Below are 22,785 nucleotides of genomic sequence, written 5' to 3' on the forward strand. Positions count from 1 at the left end.
GGGGGGACGTGAGGATTCCCGGGGGAATGTGAGGATTCCCAGAGGGATTCCGACCACGGTCAGCCCCGATCCCAGGAGCAGCAGCCTGGTGCAGGTGAACTCGATGCTGCGGGAGCAGCTGGAACAGGCCAACGTGGCCAACGCGGCGCTGAGCGAGGACATCCGGAAGCTCACGGCCGACTGGGCACGGGCCCGGGATGAGCTGGAGCAGCGGGAGGCGGAGTGGAGGCGCGAGGAGGAGGTTTGGGGACACCCCGGGCAGGGACAGGGATCCAACAGGGAGCAGCAGCGGGGAGAGGATGTGAGGCAGGGGGTGTGGGGAGGGATGTGGGGCCATGGAGAGGGATGTGGGGCCATGGAGAGGGATGTGGGGCCGTGGAGAGGGATGTGGCCCATGGAGAGGGATGTGGGGCCATGGAGAGGGATGTGGGGCCGTGGAGAGGGATGTGGGGCCGTGGAGAGGGATGTGGGGCCGTGGAGAGGGATGTGGGGCCATGGAGAGGGATGTGGGGCCGTGGAGGGGGATGTGGGGCCATGGAGAGGGATGTGGGGCCGTGGAGGGGGATGTGGGGCCATGGAGAGGGATGTGGGGCCATGGAGAGGGATGTGGGGCCGTGGAGAGGGATGTGGGGCCGTGGAGGGGGATGTGGGGCCATGGAGAGGGATGTGGGGCCGTGGAGAGGGATGTGGGGCCGTGGAGAGGGATGTGGGGCCATGGAGGGGGATGTGGGGCCGTGGAGGGGGATGTGGGGCCATGGAGAGGGATGTGGCCCATGGAGAGGGATGTGGGGCCGTGGAGAGGGATGTGGGGCCATGGAGAGGGATGTGGGGCCATGGAGAGGGATGTGGGGCCATGGAGAGGGATGTGGGGCCATGGAGGGGGATGTGGGGCCGTGGAGGGGGATGTGGGGCCATGGAGAGGGATGTGGGGCCATGGAGAGGGATGTGGGGCCGTGGAGAGGGATGTGGGGCCATGGAGGGGGATGTGGGGCCGTGGAGGGGGATGTGGGGCCGTGGAGGGGGATGTGGGGCCGTGGAGAGGGATGTGGGGCCGTGGAGAGGGATGTGGGGCCGTGGAGAGGGATGTGGGGCCATGGAGAGGGATGTGGGGCCGTGGAGGGGGATGTGGGGCCGTGGAGAGGGATGTGGCCCATGGAGAGGGATGTGGGGCCGTGGAGAGGGATGTGGGGCCGTGGAGGGGGATGTGGGGCCATGGAGGGGGATGTGGGGTCACTGAGGAGGGATGCAGAGCCGTGGGGGATGTTCCATGAGGAATGATTGGGGATAGGAAAGGGATATGAGGCAGGTGGATGCAGGGATGTGTCAGGGACATGGGAGGGATGTGGGGCCACGGGGAATGTCGCACGGAGAAGGATTTGGGGGTTCGGGGGATGTGATGGGAGGGGGATGCGAGGCAGGGACGTGTCCTTCACCCCTCTCCGTGCCCACAGGAATTGGGGTGGGGCTGTGGCGCACTGTAGGGATGACGGGTGTGGCCAGGAGGGATATCTGGGAATTTGGGGACCGTGGTGGATCCCTGATCCCGCTCCATCCCACCCCAGTCCTTCAACACCTACTTCAGCAACGAGCACAGCCGGCTCCTGACCCTCTGGCGGCAGCTGGTGGCCTTCAGGCGCCACTTCGGGGAGATGAAGGCCAGCACCGAGAGGTCAGCGGGGGCCTGGGGAGGGGGATCTCCCTCTGGGGATCCCCGAGCATCCATCCTGCACCTCCGCCCGCGGCAGGGACCTGTCGGAGCTGGGGCACGAGGTGTCCCGGACGGGCCGCGCCGCCCACGCCGCCTGCCTGCACCTGGCCGCCAACCTGCGGCTGGCCGAGAGCCAGGCGGGAGCGGCGCGGGAGCGGCAGGAGCTGCGCCTGGAGCAGCTGGAGGAGCAGCTGGCGGCGCGGGCACGGGATGCGGAGCTGGAGAAAGCCACCCTGACAGCGAGGTACGGGCGGCTGGGGGGCACCGGCATGGGCGAGGGGAGAGGAATGGAGGTGCGGGGGGTGTGGCACAGGATGGGGGGCAGGAGCAGCGGGAAGGATGCAGGAGCACCGGGAGGGACGCAGGAGCACCGGGAGGGGTGCAGGAGCAGCGGGAAGGATGCAGGAGCACCGGGAAGGATGCAGGAGCACCGGGAGGGATGCAGGAGCAGCGGGAGGAGTGCAGGAGCACCGGGAAGGGTGCAGGAGCACCGGGAAGGATGCAGGAGCAGCGGGAGGGGTGCAGGAGCAGCGGGAGGGATGCAGGAGCACCGGGAGGGATGCAGGAGCACCGGGAAGGGTGCAGGAGCACCGGGAAGGACGCAGGAGCACCGGGAAGGATGCAGGAGCACCGGGAAGGGTGCAGGAGCACCGGGAAGGACGCAGGAGCAGCGGGAGGGATGCAGGAGCACCGGGAGGGATGCAGGAGCAGCGGGAAGGACGCAGGAGCAGCGGGAGGGATGCAGGAGCACCGGGAGGGATGCAGGAGCACCGGGAAGGACGCAGGAGCACCGGGAGGGATGCAGGAGCACCGGGAAGGACGCAGGAGCACCGGGAGGGATGCAGGAGCAGCGGGAAGGACGCAGGAGCAGCGGGAGGGATGCAGGAGCACCGGGAAGGATGCAGGAGCACCGGGAGGGGATGCAGGAGCACCGGGAGGGATGCAGGAGCACCGGGAAGGACGCAGGAGCAGCGGGAGGGATGCAGGAGCAGCGGGAGGGATGCAGGAGCACCGGGAAGGGTGCAGGAGCACCGGAAAGGACGCAGGAGCACCGGGAGGGATGCAGGAGCACCGGGAGGGGTGCAGGAGCACCGGGAAGGGTGCAGGAGCAGCGGGAGGGATGCAGGAGCACCGGGAGGAGTGCAGGAGCACCGGGAAGGATGCAGGAGCACCGGGAGGGATGCAGGAGCACCGGGAAGGGTGCAGGAGCACCGGAAAGGACGCAGGAGCACCGGGAGGGATGCAGGAGCAGCGGGAGGGGTGCAGGAGCACCGGGAAGGACGCAGGAGCACCGGGAAGGATGCAGGAGCACCGGGAGGGACGCAGGAGCACCGGGAGGGATGCAGGAGCACCGGGAGGGATGCAGGAGCACCGGGAAGGATGCAGGAGCACCGGGAGGGGTGCAGGAGCACCGGGAGGGACGCAGGAGCACCGGGAGGGACGCAGGAGCACCGGGAGGGGTGCAGGAGCACCGGGAAGGATGCAGGAGCAGCGGGAGGGGTGCAGGAGCACCGGGAGGGACGCAGGAGCACCGGGAGGGACGCAGGAGCACCGGGAGGGGTGCAGGAGCACCGGGAAGGATGCAGGAGCAGCGGGAGGGGTGCAGGAGCACCAGGAGGGATGCAGGAGCACCGGGAGGGGTGCAGGAGCACCGGAAAGGACGCAGGAGCACCGGGAGGGATGCAGGAGCACCGGGAGGGGTGCAGGAGCACCGGGAAGGATGCAGGAGCACCGGGAGGGACGCAGGAGCACCGGGAGGGGTGCAGGAGCACCGGGAGGGGTGCAGGAGCACCGGGAAGGGTGCAGGAGCACCGGGAAGGACGCAGGAGCACCGGGAGGGATGCAGGAGCACCGGGAAGGACGCAGGAGCAGCGGGAGGGGATGCAGGAGCACCGGGAGGGATGCAGGAGCACCGGGAGGGATGCAGGAGCACCGGGAAGGACGCAGGAGCACCGGGAGGGATGCAGGAGCACCGGGAAGGACGCAGGAGCACCGGGAGGGATGCAGGAGCACCGGGAGGGATGCAGGAGCACCGGGAAGGACGCAGGAGCACCGGGAGGGATGCAGGAGCACCGGGAAGGACGCAGGAGCAGCGGGAGGGGATGCAGGAGCACCGGGAGGGATGCAGGAGCACCGGGAGGGACGCAGGAGCCCCGGGAAGGATGCAGGAGCAGCGGGAGGGATGCAGGAGCACCGGGAAGGGTGCAGGAGCACCGGGAGGGGTGCAGGAGCAGCAGGAAGGATGCAGGAGCACCGGGAAGGATGCAGGAGAACCGGGAAGGATGCAGGAGCACCGGGAAGGGTGAAGGAGCACCGGGAAGGGTGAAGGAGCACCGGGAGGGACGCAGGAGCCCCGGGAAGGATGCAGGAGCAGCGGGAGGGATGCAGGAGCACCGGGAAGGGTGCAGGAGCACCGGGAGGGGTGCAGGAGCAGCAGGAAGGATTCAGGAGCACCGGGAAGGATGCAGGAGCACCGGGAGGGGTGCAGGAGCACCGGGAGGGACGCAGGAGCCCCGGGAAGGATGCAGGAGCAGCGGGAGGGATGCAGGAGCACCGGGAAGGGTGCAGGAGCACCGGGAGGGATGCAGGAGCACCGGGAAGGGTGCAGGAGCACCGGGAGGGGTGCAGGAGCCGCGGGGGATGTTCCACGGGGAAGATTTTGGGGGTGTGACCCGGGTGGGAAGGGGCGCGCGGCAGGCGGAGGCAGGGATGTGCGGCGGACCGGTGCTGGCCGTGTCCCGGCGCAGGCTGGAGGAGCTGACGGCGGCCCTGGAGCGGCGCCGGAGCGAGGACGAGGAGAAGGAGCGGGCGGTGGAGGCGCTGACCCTGCAGCTGCGGGAGCTGGTGGGTGCGGGGTGTGGGGGGCTTTGGGGGAGGCGCGTCCGTCACTCCCGGCCTGATCCCGTCCCGGGGTTCGCAGGAGGCCGCGCGCGCCCGGGAGCCGGCGCCGGAGCAGGTGGAGGCTCTGCGCTCCGAGCTGGAGCTGCTCCGCCGGACGCTGCACGAGGTCACCCAGGTGCTGGGACAGCCCGGGCCCACCCACGGCCAGGAGGGGCCTCTCCTGCCTCAGTGTCCCTTTCCCTGCCTCAGTTTCCCCCTTACCTGACTCGATTTCCCCTTCCCTGGACTCCATTTCCCCTTTCTCACCTTGGTTCCCCCCTTCACTGACTCAATTCCCTTCCCTGCCTCACTTTCCCCCGGGTTTTCCCGGGAACAGGCGGTGCTGGCGGATGACCCCGAGCCCCCCGCGCTCTCCGTGTCCCCTCCGTGTCCCGCCGTGTCCCCTCTCCGCAGCCTCTCTGCCAGCGCCGCCGCCGCCGCCGTTCACGCGGCCCTGAGCCAGCGCCGGCTGCAGCTGGAGGTGAGGCCGGGAGGAGGAGGAGGAGGAGGATGGGGGTGAGGAGGAGGAGGATGGGGGTGAGGAGGATGGGGGTGAGGAGGATGGGGATGGGGATGAGGAGGATGGGGGTGAGGAGGATGGGGATGGGGATGAGGAGGATGGGGATGAGGAGGATGAGGGTGAGGAGGATGGGGGTGAGGAGGATGGGGATGGGGATGAGGAGGATGGGGATGGGGAAGATGGAGGTGAGGAGGATGGGGATGGGGATGAGGAGGATGGGGATGAGGAGGATAAGGGTGAGGAGGATGAGGATGAGGAGGATGGGGATGGGGGTGAGGAGGATGGGGATGAGGACGAGGATCTGATGAAGGCTGACCCCCAGGAGGCCCGGAGCCAGGCGGAGGCGGGCCGGGAGGCGGCCGGGAGCCTGCGGCGGGAGCTGGGAATGCTGGAGCAGCGGCTGGAGCAGCTGGGAGCCGAGGCCGGGAGCTGCCGGCGGGCGCAGGAGGAGGCGCAGCGGGAAGGGCTCCGGCTGCGCGCCCAGGCCGAGGGGCTGCGCAGGTACCCCCGGGCGGGCCCGGCTGGCGTCCGTCTGTCTGTCCCCGTGTGTCCGTCTGTCTGTCCCCGTGTGTCCGTGCGTCTGTCCCTGTGTGTCCGTGCGTCTGTCCCTGTGCGTCCGTCTGTCCCTGTGCATCCTTGTGGCCCTGTCTGTCCCGGTGTGTCCCTGTGCTCCTTGTGTCCGTCTGTCCCTGTGAATCCTTGTGTCCCCCTCTGTCCCTCTGTATCCTGTGTGTCTATCTGTCCCTGCGCTGTCTGTCCCTGTCCATCCGTCCATCTGTCCGTCCGTCCATCCATCCACTGCACCTATCCATGTCCATCTGTCCATTCCCCCCAGCCATGTCCGTCTGCCCGTCCATCCACCCCTCCGTGTCCGTATGTCCATCCACCCACCCACATCCATCTGTCCACCTTCCCATGTGTGTCCATCTGCCCTGCCCACCCACCCATGTCCGTGTGTTGATGTCCCCATGCCATGGTACCCATGTGTCCGTGTGTCCTTGTGTTCAGGTGTCCACACGTCCCTATGTCCCTGTGTCTGTGTGTCCATATGTCCATGTGTCCATGTCTGTGTGTCCATATGTCCCTGTGCCCATGTCCGTGTGTCCCTGTGCCCGTGTCCATGTGTCCATGTGTCCGTGTGTCTGTGTCCATGCGTCCATGTGTCCCTGTGCCCGCGTCAGTGTCTGTGTATCTGTGTGTCTGTCTGTGTGTCCCCATGCCCCTGTGCCCCTGTGCCCCTGTCCCTGTGTCCGTGTCTGTGTGTCCGTGTGTCCGTGTGTCCCTGTCCGTGTGTCCGTGTCCGTGTCCGTGTGTCCATGTGTCCCTGTGCCCCTGTCCCTGTGCCCTATCTGTGTGTCCCTGTGCCCATGTCCCCGTGCCCGTGTCTCTGTGTCCGTGTGTCCATGTGTCCCTGTGCCCCTGTCCCTGCGCCCCCGTCTGTGTGTCGGTGTGCCCATGTCCCCGTGTCCGTGTGTCCGTCAGGGACCTGGAGCGCGCGGAGGCGGCGCTGGCGGAGGAGCAGCAGCGCGCGGGGGCCCTGCAGCAGGAGCGGGAGCAGCTCCGGCGCCGCGGTGAGGGGCTGCAGGACGCCCGCGACGAGGCCGCCCGCGACGCCCAGGCTGCCCGGGAGCAGCTGGAGCACAGGTGGGCACAGGAGGGTGCAGGAGGGGCTGCTGGGGGCACGGGTGGGCACAGGTGGCTGTGCTGGGGGGTACAGGTGGGTGCTGGGGGCACGAGTGGGCACAGGTGGCTGTGCTGGGGGGTACAGGTGGGTTCAGGTGGGTGCTGGGGGACACAGGTGGGTGCACAGGGGACACAGGGGACACAGGTGGGTGCACAGGGGACACAGGTGGGTGCACAGGGGACACAGGGGACACAGGTGGGTGCACAGGGGACACAGGTGGGTGCACAGGGGACACAGGGGACACAGGTGGGTGCACAGGGGACACAGGTGGGTGCTGGGGGACACAGGTGGGTGCACAGGGGACACAGGGGACACAGGTGGGTGCACAGGGGACATAGGTGACACAGGTGGGTGCACAGGGGACACAGGTGGGTGCACAGGGGACACAGGTGGGTGCACAGGGGACACAGGGGACACAGGTGGGTGCACAGGGGACACAGGTTGGCGCTGTCCCCGCACAGCCGGCAGCAGGTGCTGGAGCTGGAGGCGCAGCGGGCGTGGGCACAGCGGGAGCTGCTGGAGGCGCGGGAGGAGCTGAGCCGGGCGCTGCTGGAGGCGGAGCTGGCCCGGGGCGAGCAGGAGGCGCTGGCAGAGGCCCTGGGCAAGGTGGGCACCCGGACCCGCCCCACAGCGGGGCTGGGCATGGATACAGGTGCATCCCGTGGGTACAGGTGCATCCCATGGGTACAGGTGCATCCCGTGGGTACAGGTGCATCCCGTGGGTACAGGTGCATCCCGTGGGTACAGGTGCATCCCATGGGTATAGGTCTATCCCGTGGGTACAGGTGCATCCCATGGGTACAGGTGCATCCCATGGGTACAAGTGCATCCCATGGATACAGGTGCATCCCATGGGTACAAGTGCATCCCATGGGTACAGGTGCATCCCATGGGTATAGGTCTATCCCGTGGGTACAGGTGCATCCCATGGGTACAAGTGCATCCCATGAGTACAGGTGCATCCCATGGGTACAGGTGCATCCCGTGGGTACAGGTGCATCCCATGGGTACAGGTGCATCCCGTGGGTACAGGTGCATCCCATGGGTATAGGTCTATCCCGTGGGTACAGGTGCATCCCGTGGGTACAGGTGCATCCCATGGGTACATCCCCAGGAGTGCCAGCCCTGCAGTGGGTGCAGCCCTGTGCCCCAGCTGTCCCCATGTCCTGGTTCCACAGGTGTCCCCAAGCCCCAGCTGTCCCCATGCCCCAGGTGTCCCCAAGCCCCAGGTGACCCCCAGGTGCCCCTGCCCCAGTTGCCCCGTGCCAGCCGGTGTCCCCAAGCCCCAGGTGACCCCCAGGTGCCCCTGCCCCAGTTGCCCCGTGCCAGCCGGTGTCCCCAAGCCCCAGGTGACCCCCAGGTGCCCCTGCCCCAGTTGCCCCGTGCCAGCCGGTGCCCGGTGCTGCAGGCGCAGGGCAGCTGCGGGGAGCTGGCGGAGGCCCGGCGAGCGGCGGAGGCCGAGGAGTCGCGGCTGCGGGACGCGCTGGCCAAGACCAGCGAGCTGGCGGCCGGGCTGGCCCGGGACAAGGCGGAGCTGAGCCGGCGGCTGGAGCGGCTGGAGCAGGAGCGGGAGCGGGGCCGGCTGCGCACCCGGGAGCTGTGCCGGGAGCTGGCGCTGCTGCGGGAGCGGCTGGAGCGCGGCCCCCGCCCCGGGAACGAGCGGCGGGGCCCGGAGCGGGCGCGGAGGGACCCCCGGGACGACGGGCGGGGGCTGCGGGAGGAGCTGCGGGAGCTGCGCGGGCTCCACGAGCGGCTGCGCCACAGCCTCGGCCAGGTGGGCACCGCGGGGGCGACTGGGAGGGTGCTGGGGTAACTGGGAGGGATGGGGAGGGCGCCAGGGACGGGTGAGGAGGGGACATGGAGTAACTGGGAGGGTACCAGGGATAACTGGAAGGGTGCCAGGGTAACCGGGAGGAATGGGGGAGGGCTCCAGGCATGGGTGGGGAGGGGGCGTGGAGTGACTGGGAGGGTACCAGGGGTAACTGGGAGGAGTGGGGAGGGTGCTGGGGTAACTGGGAGGGTGCCGGGGTAACTGGGAAGGGTGGGGAGGGGGCGTGGAGTGACTGGGAGAGTACCAGGGGTAAATGGGACAGTGCCAGGGACAACTGGGAGAGGTGGGGTGGGTGTCTGGAGTAACTGGGAGGGGACATGGAGTAACTGGCTGTCCGTGAGCGGTAACTGGTGGTCCCTGGGGTGTGCCCGGTGGTCCCTGAGCTGTCACTGGTGTGCCCGCAGGCGGTGCAGGAGCAGAGCGCGGCGGGCGAGGCGCTGGCGCGGGCGCGGGCGGAGCAGGAGCGGCTCCGGGCGGAGCAGGAGCGGCTGGGCCGGACTCAGGCGGCGCTGGCCCAGGACGGGGCCGGCCTGGCCGTGCAGCTCGCGGCTGCCCAGCGCCAGGAGCGGCACCGCGACCGCGAGGCCGCCGGGCTCAGGTGCGAGCTGCGCCGGGGGGTGCCGGGCTCTGGTGGGTGCCGGGGCGGCTCCGGCCCCGTGCCCAGCCCCGCGCCCCGCGCTCCGGCAGGTCGGAGAAGGAGGGGCTGGAGAGCAGCGTGTTCCAGCTGCAGCAGGAGCTGGCCCAGCTCCAGGCCCGCAACCAGCAGCTGGAGGCCCAGGGCCGGACACTGGCGCAGGCCAAGGAGGCGCTGGAGGGTGAGGGGTCCCGGCCACTCGTGTGTCCCATCGGGCCGGCCGTGCCCAGCTCCAGCCCAGCCGTCCCCATCTTCATCCTCATCCCCATCATCCTCATCCTCAGCTCCATCCACCTGTCCCCACTGGCAGGGGGTGTCCCCATGACCGAGGGGTGTCCCCACTGATCTGGGGGGTGTCCCCATTGTCTGGGGGGTGTCCCCATGACCGAGGGGTGTCCCCGCTGATCTCGAGGGTGTCCCCATGACCGAGGGGTGTCCCCGCTAATCTGGGGGGTGTCCCCGTGACCGAGGGGTGTCCCCCCTGATCTGGGGGGTGTCCCATGGCGGGGTGTCCCCATGACCGAGGGGTGTCCCCCCTGATCTGGGGGGTGTCCCATGGCGGGGTGTCCCCATGACCGAGGGGTGTCCCCATGACCAAGGGGTGTCCCCGCTGATCTGGGGGGTGTCCCCATGACCGAGGGGTGTCCCCGCTGATCTGGGGGGTGTCCCCACGGTGTCCCTCAGCGGAGCTGGGCGCGGCGCGGCGGGAGCGGGCGCAGGAGCTGCGGGAGCGGCGCCAGGCGGTGGCGGTGGCCGAGACGGCCGCGGTGACAGCGGCCCTGCAGAGCGCCCGCGACGCCCACCGGGAGCAGCTCGAGCACCTCCAGCGAGAGAAGGTGCGCACGGGGCGGGGGGGCACGAGGTTTGGGGCTGCGGGAGTGATTTTGGGGGCTGTGGTGGTGATTTTGGGACTTTGGGGTACTGTGGTGGGGTTTTTTAGGGCGTGATGGTGAATTTTTGGGTGTGATGGTGATTTTGAGGCGTTTTAAGGATGATTGTAGGGGCACGATGTTGGTTATTGGGGAATAATGTTGGGTTTTGGGGCGAAATGTTGGGTTTTGGGGTAAATTTTTGGGTGTTGTGGCTCAGTGGCGATTTTTGGGGTGAAATATAGATTTCTGGGGTGCAGAGCTGATTTTTGATGCACACGCTGATTGTTGAGGGCACAGTGGTGATTTTTGGGGTGCAACCTTGATTCCTGACGCTCCCACTGATTTTTGGCGCACGATGCTCGGGGTGCAGTGCTGGTCGTTTGGGTTCACTGATGACATTTTTGGGGTTCACTGATGATTTTTGGGGTTCCTCGATGATCTGTGGGGTTGGCAGGAGGAGCTGGAGGCCGAGCGGGGCCGGCTGGTGCAGGAGCACGAGGAGCTGGTGGCCGAGCTGGCGGCAGCGCGGCAGCAGCGCCAGAGCGAGAAGCAGCAGGTGGGTGACCCCGGTGCCCCCCCGGCCCTGTGCCAGCCCCGTGTCCCCCAGCCCTGGGCCAGCCCTGCTGTCCCCCCAGGCGCTGGCGCTGCAGGAGGAGGAGCGGGTGGCCCTGGCGGGGACACTGGCGGGGCTCCAGCGGAGCCTGGACGAGGCCACGGCCGAGCTGGAGCAGCAGCGGCGAGAGGTCACGAGCCACCAGGAGAAGGAGCAGGTGGGTTTGGGGGGCTCCCAGGACCCCCCCCCAGGGTGGCACAGAGCCCCACAGAGCCCCCACTTCAAGCCCCCGTGCCCAGGTGTCCCCCCCTCATTGCGACGCCCATTGCCAAAGTGTCCCCTCCTACTGTGGCCACCATGCCTGGGGGTCCCCCATGTCACCCCCCAGTTCCTGGGTGTTCCCCACTGCAACCCCTCCTGTCTGAACATCTCCTGTGGCCCCCCCCATGCCTGGGGATCCCCCATGCCACCCCCCAGTGCATCTCCCCATTCATGGCTATCCCACATGGCCCCCACAATGAAGCCCCCCCTTTCTGGGTATCCCCCCCACTGCAGCACCCATGCCCCAAATGCACCCCCCTGCCTGAGCCTCACCCCCACCACTGCACGACCCCCGCAGTGACCCCTTTCTCGCAGCCCCCCAACTTCACCCCACATGTCCCCGAGCAGTGGGGCTCAGCTGTGGTACCTGAGCCCCCTCACCCCATCCCTGTACCACCCCCATTGCCCCCCTCTTCCTGGGACCCCATCCCCATTGCCCCCCTGCCTCCGGGACCCCACCCCCGTCGTGCCGCCCCCCGGGAGCCCCCAAAGGAGGGCGGAGGGGGGTCTCAGGGTGCCGTGCCCCGCTCAGGGCTTGGCCGCGGAGCTGCGCTCGCTGCGGGCGCGGGCGGAGGAGGCGGCGCTGAGCCACGAGCGGGAGGCGAGGACGCTCCGGGACGAAGCGGCAGCGGCGGCCAAGCAGCGGGACAGCGCCCTGCGGGAGGCGAGTTCCCCCCCCAAACGCCTTCCCGCCCCTCTAAGTCCCCGAAGCCCCCTAAATCCCGGCTCGGGGCAGGCGGAGGAGGCGCGGGCGCAGCTGCGGGCGGTGGCGGAGGCGCGGGCGGCGGCGCGGCGGGAGCTGCAGGAGGCGCAGCGCCAGGCCCGGGACAGCCGCGAGGGCCGGGACGCGGAGCGGCGGCGGGCGCAGGAGGCGCGGCGGGCCCTGGGCGACGCGGGCCGCGAGAAGGAAGCGCTGCAGCGCTCCAACGAGGAGCTGCGGGCGGCCCTGCGGCGCGCCGAGGGAGAGCGCATCAGGTCGGGAGGGCGGGATGCGCCGGGACACGGGATGCCCGAGCTGGGAGGTGCAGGGGGAGGGTGCGGCGCCTTGGAGGGGATGCTCAGGGCTGGAAGGATGCTCAGGATAAGGGAACGTCCAGGCTGGGAGATACAGGAGTCGGAGTGATGGCTGGGACAAGAGGCTGCCCAAGCTGGGAGATGCAGGAGTTGGGAGACGCTCAGGATGAGGGGAGCAGAAGTTTGGAGATGCAGGAGTTGGGAGACGCTCAGGATGAGGGAAGCTGGGAATTACGAGGGTGATCCCCACCCTGGAGGGCGATGCCTGGGCTGGGGGTGATGCTCGGGACACAGGGACGCTCAGGTTGGGATGCTCCGGTCGGGATGGGGCGATGCTCCAGGTCAGGGGGGCACTCAGGACAAGGTGATGGAAATTTGGGGATGGGGACGGGCACAGCTGGGGCAGTGCTGGGGGGTGCTGCCAGCCCCTGCTCCGCGCTGCCGCAGCCTGAAGCGCTCCGGGGAGGACAAGGAGCAGCGGCTGGCGCTGCTGGAGGCGGCGCGGGCGGCGGCCGAGCGGGAGGTGTCGGAGCTGCGGGCGGCGCTGCGGGGGCTGGAGCGCGCCCGCCTCGAGAGCCGCCGGGAGCTGCAGGAGCTGCGCCGCCAGGTCAGGGACAGCGGGGACGGCGGGGGTGGCACAGCCCCTCCCCGGCCTTCGGGGGCGTCCCCGAACCGCTGCCGCCGCCCCGCGGGCAGGTGAAGGAGCTGGACAGCGAGAACAGCCGGCGGGGCCGAGAGCTGGGGGAGCTGCAGGCGCGGGTGGCCCTGGAGGAGCAGCGGGAGCAGCGGAGCCGCCGCGAAGCCTCCGGCCTCCGGCAGAAGGTGGCGGAGAGCGAGGCCGGCACCGAGGCCGCCAGGAAGGAGGTGAGGGCACCCTTCGTGGGTGTCCCGTGTCCCGAAGTGTCCCTGTCCCGCCACAGCTGGCTATCCTGTGTGTCTGGAGGTGTCCCTGTCCCCGAACCCCATAGCTTGGTGCTTTTTGTCCCCAGTCATCCCCGTCACTGTGGTATCCTGCATCCCTGGAGCTCCCATCACCCCACTGCCCCATCCCCTGCATCCCTGGAGCTCCCTGTTACCCCACTGCCCCATCCCCTGCATCCCTGGAGCTCCCATCACCCCACTGCCCCATCCCCTGCATCCCTGGAGCTCCCATCACCCCACTGCCCCATCCCCTGCATCCCTGGAGCTCCCTGTTACCCCACTGCCCCATCCCCTGCATCCCTGGAGCTCCCATCACCCCACTGCCCCATCCCCTGCATCCCTGGAGCTCCCATCACCCCACTGCCCCATCCCCTGCATCCCTGCAGTTCCCTGTTACCCCACTGCTCCATCCCCTGCATCCCTGGAGCTCCCATCACCCCACTGCCCCATCCCCTGCATCCCTGGAGCTCCCATCACCCCACTGCCCCATCCCCTGCATCCCTGGAGCTCCCTGTTACCCCACTGCCCCATCCCCTGCATCCCTGGAGTTCCCATCACCCCACTGCCCCATCCCCTGCATCCCTGGAGCTCCCTGTTACCCCACTGCCCCATCCCCTGCATCCCTGGAGCTCCCTGTTACCCCACTGCTCCATCCCCTGCATCCCTGCAGTTCCCATCACCCCACTGCCCCATCCCCTGCATCCCTGGAGCTCCCTGTTACCCCACTGCCCCATCCCCTGCATCCCTGGAGCTCCCATCACCCCACTGCCCCATCCCCTGCATCCCTGGAGTTCCCATCACCCCACTGCCCCATCCCCTGCATCCCTGGAGCTCCCTGTTACCCCACAGCCCCATCCCCTGCATCCCTGGAGCTCCCTGTTACCCCACAGCCCCATCCCCTGCATCCCTGGAGCTCCCTGTTACCCCACTGCCCCATCCCCTGCATCCCTGGAGCTCCCATCACCCCACTGCTCCATCCCCTGCATCCCTGGAGTTCCCTGTTACCCCACTGCCCCATCCCCTGCATCCCTGGAGCTCCCATCACCCCACTGCCCCATCCCCTGCATCCCTGGAGCTCCCTGTTACCCCACTGCTCCATCCCCTGCATCCCTGGAGCTCCCATCACCCCACTGCTCCATCCCCTGCATCCCTGGAGCTCCCTGTTACCCCACTGCCCCATCCCCTGCATCCCTGGTGCTCCCTGTTACCCCACTGCCCCATCCCCTGCATCCCTGGAGTTCCCATCACCCCACTGCCCCATCCCCTGCATCCCTGGAGCTCCTTGTTACCCCACTGCCCCATCCCCTGCATCCCTGGAGCTCCCTGTTACCCCACTGCCCCATCCCCTGCATCCCTGGAGCTCCCATCACCCCACTGCTCCATCCCCTGCATCCCTGGAGCTCCCATCACCCCACTGCCCCATCCCCTGCATCCCTGGAGCTCCCATCACCCCACTGCTCCATCCCCTGCATCCCTGGAGCTCCCGTTACCCCACTGCTCCATCCCCTGCATCCCTGGAGCTCCCATCACCCCACTGCTCCATCCCCTGCATCCCTGGAGCTCCCTGTTACCCCACTGCTCCATCCCCTGCATCCCTGGAGCTCCCTGTTACCCCACTGCTCCATCCCCTGCATCCCTGGAGCTCCCATCACCCCACTGCCCCATCCCCTGCATCCCTGGAGCTCCCATCACCCCACTGCCCCATCCCCTGCATCCCTGGAGCTCCCTGTTACCCCACTGCTCCATCCCCTGCATCCCTGGAGCTCCCATCACCCCACTGCTCCATCCCCTGCATCCCTGGAGCTCCCATCACCCCACTGCCCCATCCCCTGCATCCCTGGAGCTCCCTGTTACCCCACTGCTCCATCCCCTGCATCCCTGGAGCTCCCTGTTACCCCACTGCCCCATCCCCTGCATCCCTGGAGCTCCCTGTTACCCCACTGCCCCATCCCCTGCATCCCTGGAGCTCCCATCACCCCACTGCTCCATCCCCTGCATCCCTGGAGCTCCCATCACCCCACTGCCCCATCCCCTGCATCCCTGGAGCTCCCATCACCCCACTGCTCCATCCCCTGCATCCCTGGAGCTCCCTGTTACCCCACTGCCCCATCCCCTGCATCCCTGCAGTTCCCATCACCCCACTGCCCCATCCCCTGCATCCCTGGAGCTCCCTGTTACCCCACTGCCCCATCCCCTGCATCCCTGGAGCTCCCTGTTACCCCACTGCCCCATCCCCTGCATCCCTGGAGCTCCCTGTTACCCCACTGCCCCATCCCCTGCATCCCTGGAGCTCCCATCACCCCACTGCCCCATCCCCTGCATCCCTGGAGCTCCCTGTTACCCCACTGCCCCATCCCCTGCATCCCTGGAGCTCCCATCACCCCACTGCCCCATCCCCTGCATCCCTGGAGCTCCCTGTTACCCCACTGCCCCATCCCCTGCATCCCTGGAGCTCCCTGTTACCCCACTGCCCCATCCCCTGCATCCCTGGAGCTCCCTGTTACCCCACTGCTCCATCCCCTGCATCCCTGGAGCTCCCTGTTACCCCACTGCCCCATCCCCTGCATCCCTGGAGCTCCCTGTTACCCCACTGCCCCATCCCCTGCATCCCTGGAGCTCCCATCACCCCACTGCCCCATCCCCTGCATCCCTGGAGCTCCCTGTTACCCCACTGCCCCATCCCCTGCATCCCTGGAGCTCCCATCACCCCACTGCCCCATCCCCTGCATCCCTGGAGCTCCCTGTTACCCCACTGCTCCATCCCCTGCATCCCTGGAGCTCCCATCACCCCACTGCTCCATCCCCTGCATCCCTGGAGCTCCCATCACCCCACTGCCCCATCCCCTGCATCCCTGGAGCTCCCTGTTACCCCACTGCTCCATCCCCTGCATCCCTGGAGCTCCCTGTTACCCCACTGCCCCATCCCCTGCATCCCTGGAGCTCCCTGTTACCCCACTGCTCCATCCCCTGCATCCCTGGAGCTCCCTGTTACCCCACTGCCCCATCCCCTGCATCCCTGGAGCTCCCTGTTACCCCACTGCCCCATCCCCTGCATCCCTGGAGCTCCCATCACCCCACTGCTCCATCCCCTGCATCCCTGGAGCTCCCATCACCCCACTGCCCCATCCCCTGCATCCCTGGAGCTCCCTGTTACCCCACTGCTCCATCCCCTGCATCCCTGGAGCTCCCTGTTACCCCACTGCCCCATCCCCTGTGTCCTTACGGGTCCTCCATCCCCATTGCTCCCTCCCTGCCATCCCCGTCCCTCCATGCCTCCCACGCCCCCGTTCCCCTCTCTCCTCACCCCTTCCCTCGCGGCTCCCGCAGCTGCAGCAGCTCCAGCAGCGCCTGGCGGAGGCGGAGCAGGAGTTCCGGCAGCGGGAGCAGGAGCTGTCCCGCAGCCTGGAGGAGGCGCGGGGCAATGAGAAGAAGCTGCTGGCGGACGCCCGGAACCTGCAGCTGAAGGTGGAGGCGGCGCGGGCCGAGGTGGCCGAGCTGGGGCTGCGGCTGAGCGCGGCGCAGGGCCGGGCCCAGGGGCTGGAGGCGGAGCTGGCCCGGGGCGAGGAGCAGCGCAGGGCCACCGAGTCCCGCCTGGGCGGCCTCCAGGCCACCCTGCGCCGCACCGTGGCCGTCGCCAGGGCCAAGGGTGAGCGGCCCCGGCTGGGGCTGAGGGGAAGGGACGTGTCCCTCTGCGGGACCCCGTGTCACCCCACTGACCCAGCCCTGGGGGTCTCCAGCACACCAGTGCTGCGGCCCCTGCATCCCGGGGGTCTCCATAGCCCCCCAAATTCCATCCCCTGCATCCCCGGGGTCTCCACACCCCCAAATTCCATCCCCTGCATCCCGGGGGTCTCCATAGCCCCCCAAATTCCATCCCCTGCATCCCCGGGGTCTCCACACCCCCAAATTCCATCCCCTGCATCCCCGGGGTCTCCACACCCCCAAATTCCATCCCCTGCATCCCCGGGGTCTCCCAAACCCCCAAATTCCATCCCCTGCATCCCCGGGGTCTCCATAGCCCGCCAAATTCCATCCCCTGCATCCCGGGGGTCTCCATAGCCCCCCAAATTCCATCCCCTGCATCCCCGGGGTCTCCACACCCCCAAATTCCATCCCCTGCATCCCCGGGGTCTCCATAGCCCGCCAAATTCCATCCCCTGCATCCCGGGGGTCTCCACACCCCCAAATTCCATCCCCTGCATCCCGGGGGTCTCCATAGCCCCCCAAATTCCATCCCCTGCATCCCCGGGGTCTCCAACCCCCCAAATTCCATCCCCTGCATCCCCGGGGGTCTCCATAGCCCCCCAAATTCCATCCCCTGCATCCCCGGGGTCTTCACACCCCCAAATTCCATCCCCTGCATCCCCGGGGTCTCCATAGCCCCCCAAATTCCATCCCCTGCATCCCCGGGGTCTCCATAGCCCCCCAAATTCCATCCCCTGCATCCCCGGGGTCTCCACACCCCCAAATTCCATCCCCTGCATCCCCGGGGTCTCCCAAACCCCCAAATTCCATCCCCTGCATCCCCGGGGTCTCCCAAACCCCCAAATTCCATCCCCTGCATCCCCGGGGTCTCCATAGCCCGCCAAATTCCATCCCCTGCATCCCGGGGGTCTCCATAGCCCCCCAAATTCCATCCCCTGCATCCCCGGGGTCTCCACACCCCCAAATTCCATCCCCTGCATCCCCGGGGTCTCCATAGCCCGCCAAATTCCATCCCCTGCATCCCGGGGGTCTCCACACCCCCAAATTCCATCCCCTGCATCCCGGGGGTCTCCATAGCCCCCCAAATTCCATCCCCTGCATCCCCGGGGTCTCCATAGCCCCCCAAATTCCATCCCCTGCATCCCCGGGGTCTCCACACCCCCAAATTCCATCCCCTGCATCCCCGGGGTCTCCATAGCCCGCGAAATTCCATCCCCTGCATCCCGGGGGTCTCCATAGCCCCCCAAATTCCATCCCCTGCATCCCCGGGGTCTCCACACCCCCAAATTCCATCCCCTGCATCCCCAGGGTCTCCATACCCCCCCAAATTCCATCCCCTGCATCCCCGGGGTCTCCCAACCCCCCAAATTCCATCCCCTGCATCCCCAGGGTCTCCCAAACCCCCAAATTCCATCCCCTGCATCCCCGGGGTCTCCACACCCCCAAATTCCATCCCCTGCATCCCCGGGGTCTCCCAGACCCCCAGATTCCATCCCCTGCATCCCCGGGGTCTCCCAGACCCCCAAATTCCATCCTCTGCATCCCCGGGGTCTCCCAGACCCCCAGATTCCATCCTCTGCATCCCCTGGGTCTCTAAACCCCCAAATTCCATCCCCTGCATCCCCGGGGTCTCCACACCCCCAAATTCCATCCCCTGCATCCCCGGGGTCTCCCACACCCCCAAATTCCATCCCCTGCATCCCCGGGGTCTCCACACCCCCAAACTCCATCCCCTGCATCCCCGGGGTCTCCCAGACCCCCAAATTCCATCCCCTGCATCCCCGGGGTCTCCACACCCCCAAATTCCATCCCCTGCATCCCCGGGGTCTCCCACACCCCCAAATTCCATCCCCTGCATCCCCGGGGTCTCCCAGACCCCCAAATTCCATCCCCTGCATCCCCGGGGTCTCCACACCCCCAAATTCCATCCCCTGCATCCCCGGGGTCTCCCAACCCCCAAATTCCATCCCCTGCATCCCCGGGGTCTCCCAACCCCCCAAATTCCATCCCCTGCATCCCCAGGGTCTCTAAACCCCCAAATTCCATCCCCTGCATCCCCGGGGTCTCCAACCCCCCAAATTCCATCCCCTGCATCCCGGGGGTCTCCCAGACCCCCAAATTCCATCCCCTGCATCCCGGGGGTCTCCCAAACCCCCAGATTCCATCCCCTGCATCCCCTGGGTCTCTAAACCCCCAAATTCCATCCCCTGCATCCCCGGGGTCTTCCAGACCCCCAGATTCCATCCCCTGCATCCCCGGGGTCTCCCAGACCCCCAGATTCCATCCTCTGCATCCCCTGGGTCTCCCAGACCCCCAAATTCCATCCCCTGCATCCCCGGGGTCTCCCAGACCCCCAAATTCCATCCTCTGCATCCCCTGGGTCTCTAAACCCCCAAATTCCATCCTCTGCATCCCCGGGGTCTCCACACCCCCAAATTCCATCCCCTGCATCCCCGGGGTCTCCCAGACCCCCAAATTCCATCCCCTGCATCCCCGGGGTCTCCAACCCCCCAAATTCCATCCCCTGCATCCCCGGGGTCTCCAACCCCCCAAATTCCATCCCCTGCATCCCGGGGGTCTCCCAGACCCCCAAATTCCATCCCCTGCATCCCGGGGGTCTCCCAAACCCCCAAATTCCATCCCCTGCATCCCCGGGGTCTCCCACACCCCCAAATTCCATCCCCTGCATCCCCGGGGTCTCCATACCCCCAAATTCCATCCCCTGCATTCCTGGGGTCTCCATACCCCCAAATTCCATCCCCTGCATCCCCGGGGTCTCCCAGACCCCCAAATTCCATCCCCTGCATCCCCGGGGTCTCCATACCCCCAAATTCCATCCCCTGCATCCCTGGGGTCTCCACACCCCCCCAAATTCCATCCCCTGCATCCCCGGGGTCTCCATACCCCCAAATCCCACCCCCTGCCCCCCTTTGCTCCCCCACTGCTCCATCCCCCCAGCCCAGCCCGGTGTCCCCCCGCCTCCCCGCTTTTTCCCCCACAGGCGGGGGCCCGGAGGGGCCGGGAAGCCCCGGCTCGTTCCCGGATCCCGACGCCGATCCCGAGGCGCTGCGGGCGGCGCTGCGGGAATTCCTGCGGGAGCTGCAGGACGCGCAGCGGGAGCGGGTGCGTCCCCCTGTGCCTCCCGTCCCCGCTACCCCAAAAAGGCGCTTGGCCAGCCCGGTGCCAGCCCGGTGCCGTGTTCCCGGCGCAGGAGGAGCTCCGGGGGCAGCTGGGCAGCCTGGGCCGGCGCCTGGCGGAGGCGGAGGCGGAGCGGGACAGCGCCGGCGCCCGCGCACAGCAGCTCCAGAAACTGCTGGAGGAGAGCGAGCAAGGTGAGGGGGGTTTTTTGGGAGTTGGGGGATTCGGGGTGGTTCGGAGCCTCCACAGCGAGTGGGAGCTTGGAGGGAAACTGAGGCACCGGGAGGGGAGGGTGCTCCCCGGGATTTCCTCCAAAATCCTGGTGGAAAACGTCGTAAATCCCAGTAAACCCCAGTAAAACTCTTCTGTATCGCCTTTAAACCCCAGTGCAAGTGGTAAAAACTTCCGTGTATCTCTCTAAACGCAATAAAACCCCTCTGCATGCCCCATAAATCCCAGCAAGACGGGTAAAACTCTCGTGGATGCCCATAAATCTCACTAAAACTGGTGAACTCCCCTCTGGATCCCATGTAAATACCAGTTAAACTGGTAGACTCCACAAAACCCAGTAAAATCCCCCGTGCAAACTCCATAAACCCCAATAAAGTGGGCAGAACCTGTCTGCATCCCACGTAAATCCCAGTAAAACCAGTAAATTCCCTGTGTATTTCCTGCAAACCCCAATAAAACGGCTGAAAAAACCCTGAGCAAACTCCATAAATCCCAATAAAATTAAATTTAAAAGCCAAAAAATTAAATAATAATAATTTTTAAACCCAACCCATTTAAAAAATCCCCATAAACTGCAGTGAAACTGGTGAACTCCCCTGCAGATCCCACGTAAATCCCAGTAAAACCGGTAAACTCCCTGGGCAGTCTCCATAAATCCCAATAAAGTGGGTAAAAGCCCTGTGCATCCCTCTTAAACCCCGGTAAACCCAAGAACCCCTCCCAGTTTATCGCCCATAAACTCCAAATAAATTGGGAAAATCTCCCTGCGCCCCACAGGCACCCCAGGAAAACTGGGAAATGCCCTGAGCAAACGCCATAAATCCCAATAAAGTGGGTGAAGCGCCCCCTGAATGTCCCATAAACCTCGGTAAAACTGGTAACCTCCAGCGGATCCCCTGTAACTCCCAGTAAAACTGGGAACCCCCCCGTGCAAACTCCGTAAATCCCAGTAAAATGGGTAAAACCCCTGTGCACCCCCATGAACCCCAGTAGAACTGGGAACTCCCCAGTGGGTCCTCGGTAAACCCAGGAAAACTGGGCAAACCCCTGTGTATCCCCCTTAAATCCCAGTAACCCCCCTGCCTCCCCAGTAAACCCCAGTCAACTCCTGCTGAATCCCTTTAAACCCCAGTTAACCCCCCTAAACCCCAGTAAATCCCCATAAATCCCAGTAACCCCCCGTAAACCCCCCTAAAACCCCAGTAAACCCCATAAAACCCCAGTAAACCCTCATAAATCCCAGTAAATCCCCATAAATCCCAGTAACCCTCCTAAAACCCCAGTAAACCCCCATAAATCCCAGTAACCCCCCCAAAACCCCCTAAAACCCCAGTAACCCCCCTAAAACCCCAGTAACCCCCCTAAAACCCCAGTAAAGCCCTCTAAACCCCAGTAACCCCCCAACATCCCCTGTAAACCTCTCTGCAACTCCCATAAACCCCAATGAACCCCTGCTGCATCCCCCAGAAACCCCAGTAAACCCCAGTAACCCCCTCTGCACCCCCACAAACCCCAGTAACCCCCCTTTTTCCCCCCAAATCCCCGGTGTCCCCTCTTTCCCCCAAATCCCCGGTGCCCCCTCTTTACCCCCAAATCCCCGGTGTCCCCTATCCCCCCAAATCCCCGGTGTCCCCTCTTTCCTCCCAAATCCCCGGTGCCCCCTCTTTACCCCAAATCCCCGGTGCCCCCTCTTTACCCCCCAAATCCCCGGTGCCCCCTCTTTACCCCAAATCCCCGGTGCCCCCTCTTTACCCCCCAAATCCCCGGTGCCCCCTCTTTTCCCCCCAAATCCCCGGTGTCCCCTCTTTACCCCCCAAATCCCCGGTGCCCCCTCTTTCCCCCCAAGCCCCGGTGTCCCCTCTTTCCCCCCAAGCCCCGGTGCCCCCTCTTTACCCCCCAAATCCCCGGTGTCCCCTCTTTCCCCCCAAATCCCTGGTGTCCCCTCTTTCCCCCCAAATCCCCGGTGTCCCCTTTCCCCCCAAATCCCCGGTGCCCCCTCTTTACCCCAAAGCCCCGGTGCCCCCTCTTTCCCCCCAAATCCCCGGTGCCCCCTCTTTCCCCCCAAATCCCCGGTGTCCCCTCTTTCCCCCCCAAATCCCCGGTGCCCCCTCTTTACCCCCCAAATCCCCGGTGTCCCCTTTCCCCCCAAATCCCCGGTGTCCCCTCTTTCCCCCCAAATCCCCGGTGCCCCCTCTTTACCCCCCAAATCCCCGGTGTCCCCTTTCCCCCCAAATCCCCGGTGCCCCCTCTTTACCCCAAATCCCCGGTGTCCCCTCTTTACCCCCCAAATCCCCGGTGCCCCCTCTCTCCCCCCAAGCCCCGGTGTCCCCTCTTTACCCCAAATCCCCGGTGTCCCCTCTTTCCCCCCAAGCCCCGGTGTCCCCTCTTTAACCCCAAAACCCCCGGTGTCCCCTCTTTCCCCCAAATCCCCGGTGTCCCCTCTTTACCCCCCAAATCCCCGGTGTCCCCTCTTTACCCCCCAAATCCCCGGTGTCCCCTCTTTCCCCCCAAATCCCCGGTGTCCCCTCTTTCCCCCAAATCCCCGGTGTCCCCTCTTTACCCCAAATCCCCGGTGCCCCCTCTTTACCCCCAAATCCCCGGTGTCCCCTCTTTACCCCAAATCCCCGGTGCCCCCTCTTTACCCCCAAATCCCCGGTGTCCCCTTTTTCCCCCCAAGCCCCGGTGTCCCCTCTTTACCCCAAATCCCCGGTGTCCCCTCTTTACCCCAAATCCCCGGTGCCCCCTCTTTACCCCCAAATCCCCGGTGTCCCCT

At 66.6% G+C, this 22,785-nt stretch overlaps 1 protein-coding gene across 8 annotated transcripts in view; it reads left to right on the forward strand.

The window, feature by feature from the left end:
- The window catches only part of CROCC (ciliary rootlet coiled-coil, rootletin), a 38,253-nt gene that overhangs the window by 3,629 nt on the left and 11,839 nt on the right, over positions 1 to 22,785 (forward strand). For all 8 annotated transcript variants that reach the window (XR_004244155.1, XM_032131483.1, XM_032131481.1 and 5 more), the window contains exons 6-27: positions 76 to 241; positions 1,563 to 1,669; positions 1,746 to 1,952; positions 4,456 to 4,552; positions 4,629 to 4,724; positions 4,926 to 5,069; positions 5,431 to 5,609; positions 6,591 to 6,752; positions 7,254 to 7,398; positions 8,201 to 8,566; positions 9,028 to 9,221; positions 9,311 to 9,438; positions 9,942 to 10,093; positions 10,584 to 10,685; positions 10,765 to 10,899; positions 11,536 to 11,667; positions 11,740 to 11,978; positions 12,465 to 12,624; positions 12,714 to 12,881; positions 16,266 to 16,584; positions 19,645 to 19,766; positions 19,855 to 19,975. Coding sequence is in view for 7 of the 8 variants with exons in the window: in XM_032131483.1 (XP_031987374.1) it covers positions 76 to 241; positions 1,563 to 1,669; positions 1,746 to 1,952; positions 4,456 to 4,552; positions 4,629 to 4,724; positions 4,926 to 5,069; positions 5,431 to 5,609; positions 6,591 to 6,752; positions 7,254 to 7,398; positions 8,201 to 8,566; positions 9,028 to 9,221; positions 9,311 to 9,438; positions 9,942 to 10,093; positions 10,584 to 10,685; positions 10,765 to 10,899; positions 11,536 to 11,667; positions 11,740 to 11,978; positions 12,465 to 12,624; positions 12,714 to 12,881; positions 16,266 to 16,584; positions 19,645 to 19,766; positions 19,855 to 19,975 (3,641 nt within the window). In the remaining variant the exon portion in view is untranslated. The remainder of the gene's footprint in view (positions 1 to 75; positions 242 to 1,562; positions 1,670 to 1,745; positions 1,953 to 4,455; positions 4,553 to 4,628; positions 4,725 to 4,925; positions 5,070 to 5,430; positions 5,610 to 6,590; positions 6,753 to 7,253; positions 7,399 to 8,200; positions 8,567 to 9,027; positions 9,222 to 9,310; positions 9,439 to 9,941; positions 10,094 to 10,583; positions 10,686 to 10,764; positions 10,900 to 11,535; positions 11,668 to 11,739; positions 11,979 to 12,464; positions 12,625 to 12,713; positions 12,882 to 16,265; positions 16,585 to 19,644; positions 19,767 to 19,854; positions 19,976 to 22,785) is intronic.

Source organism: Corvus moneduloides, chromosome 22 (assembly GCF_009650955.1).
Source record: "Corvus moneduloides isolate bCorMon1 chromosome 22, bCorMon1.pri, whole genome shotgun sequence".
Taxonomy (NCBI): domain Eukaryota; kingdom Metazoa; phylum Chordata; class Aves; order Passeriformes; family Corvidae; genus Corvus; species Corvus moneduloides.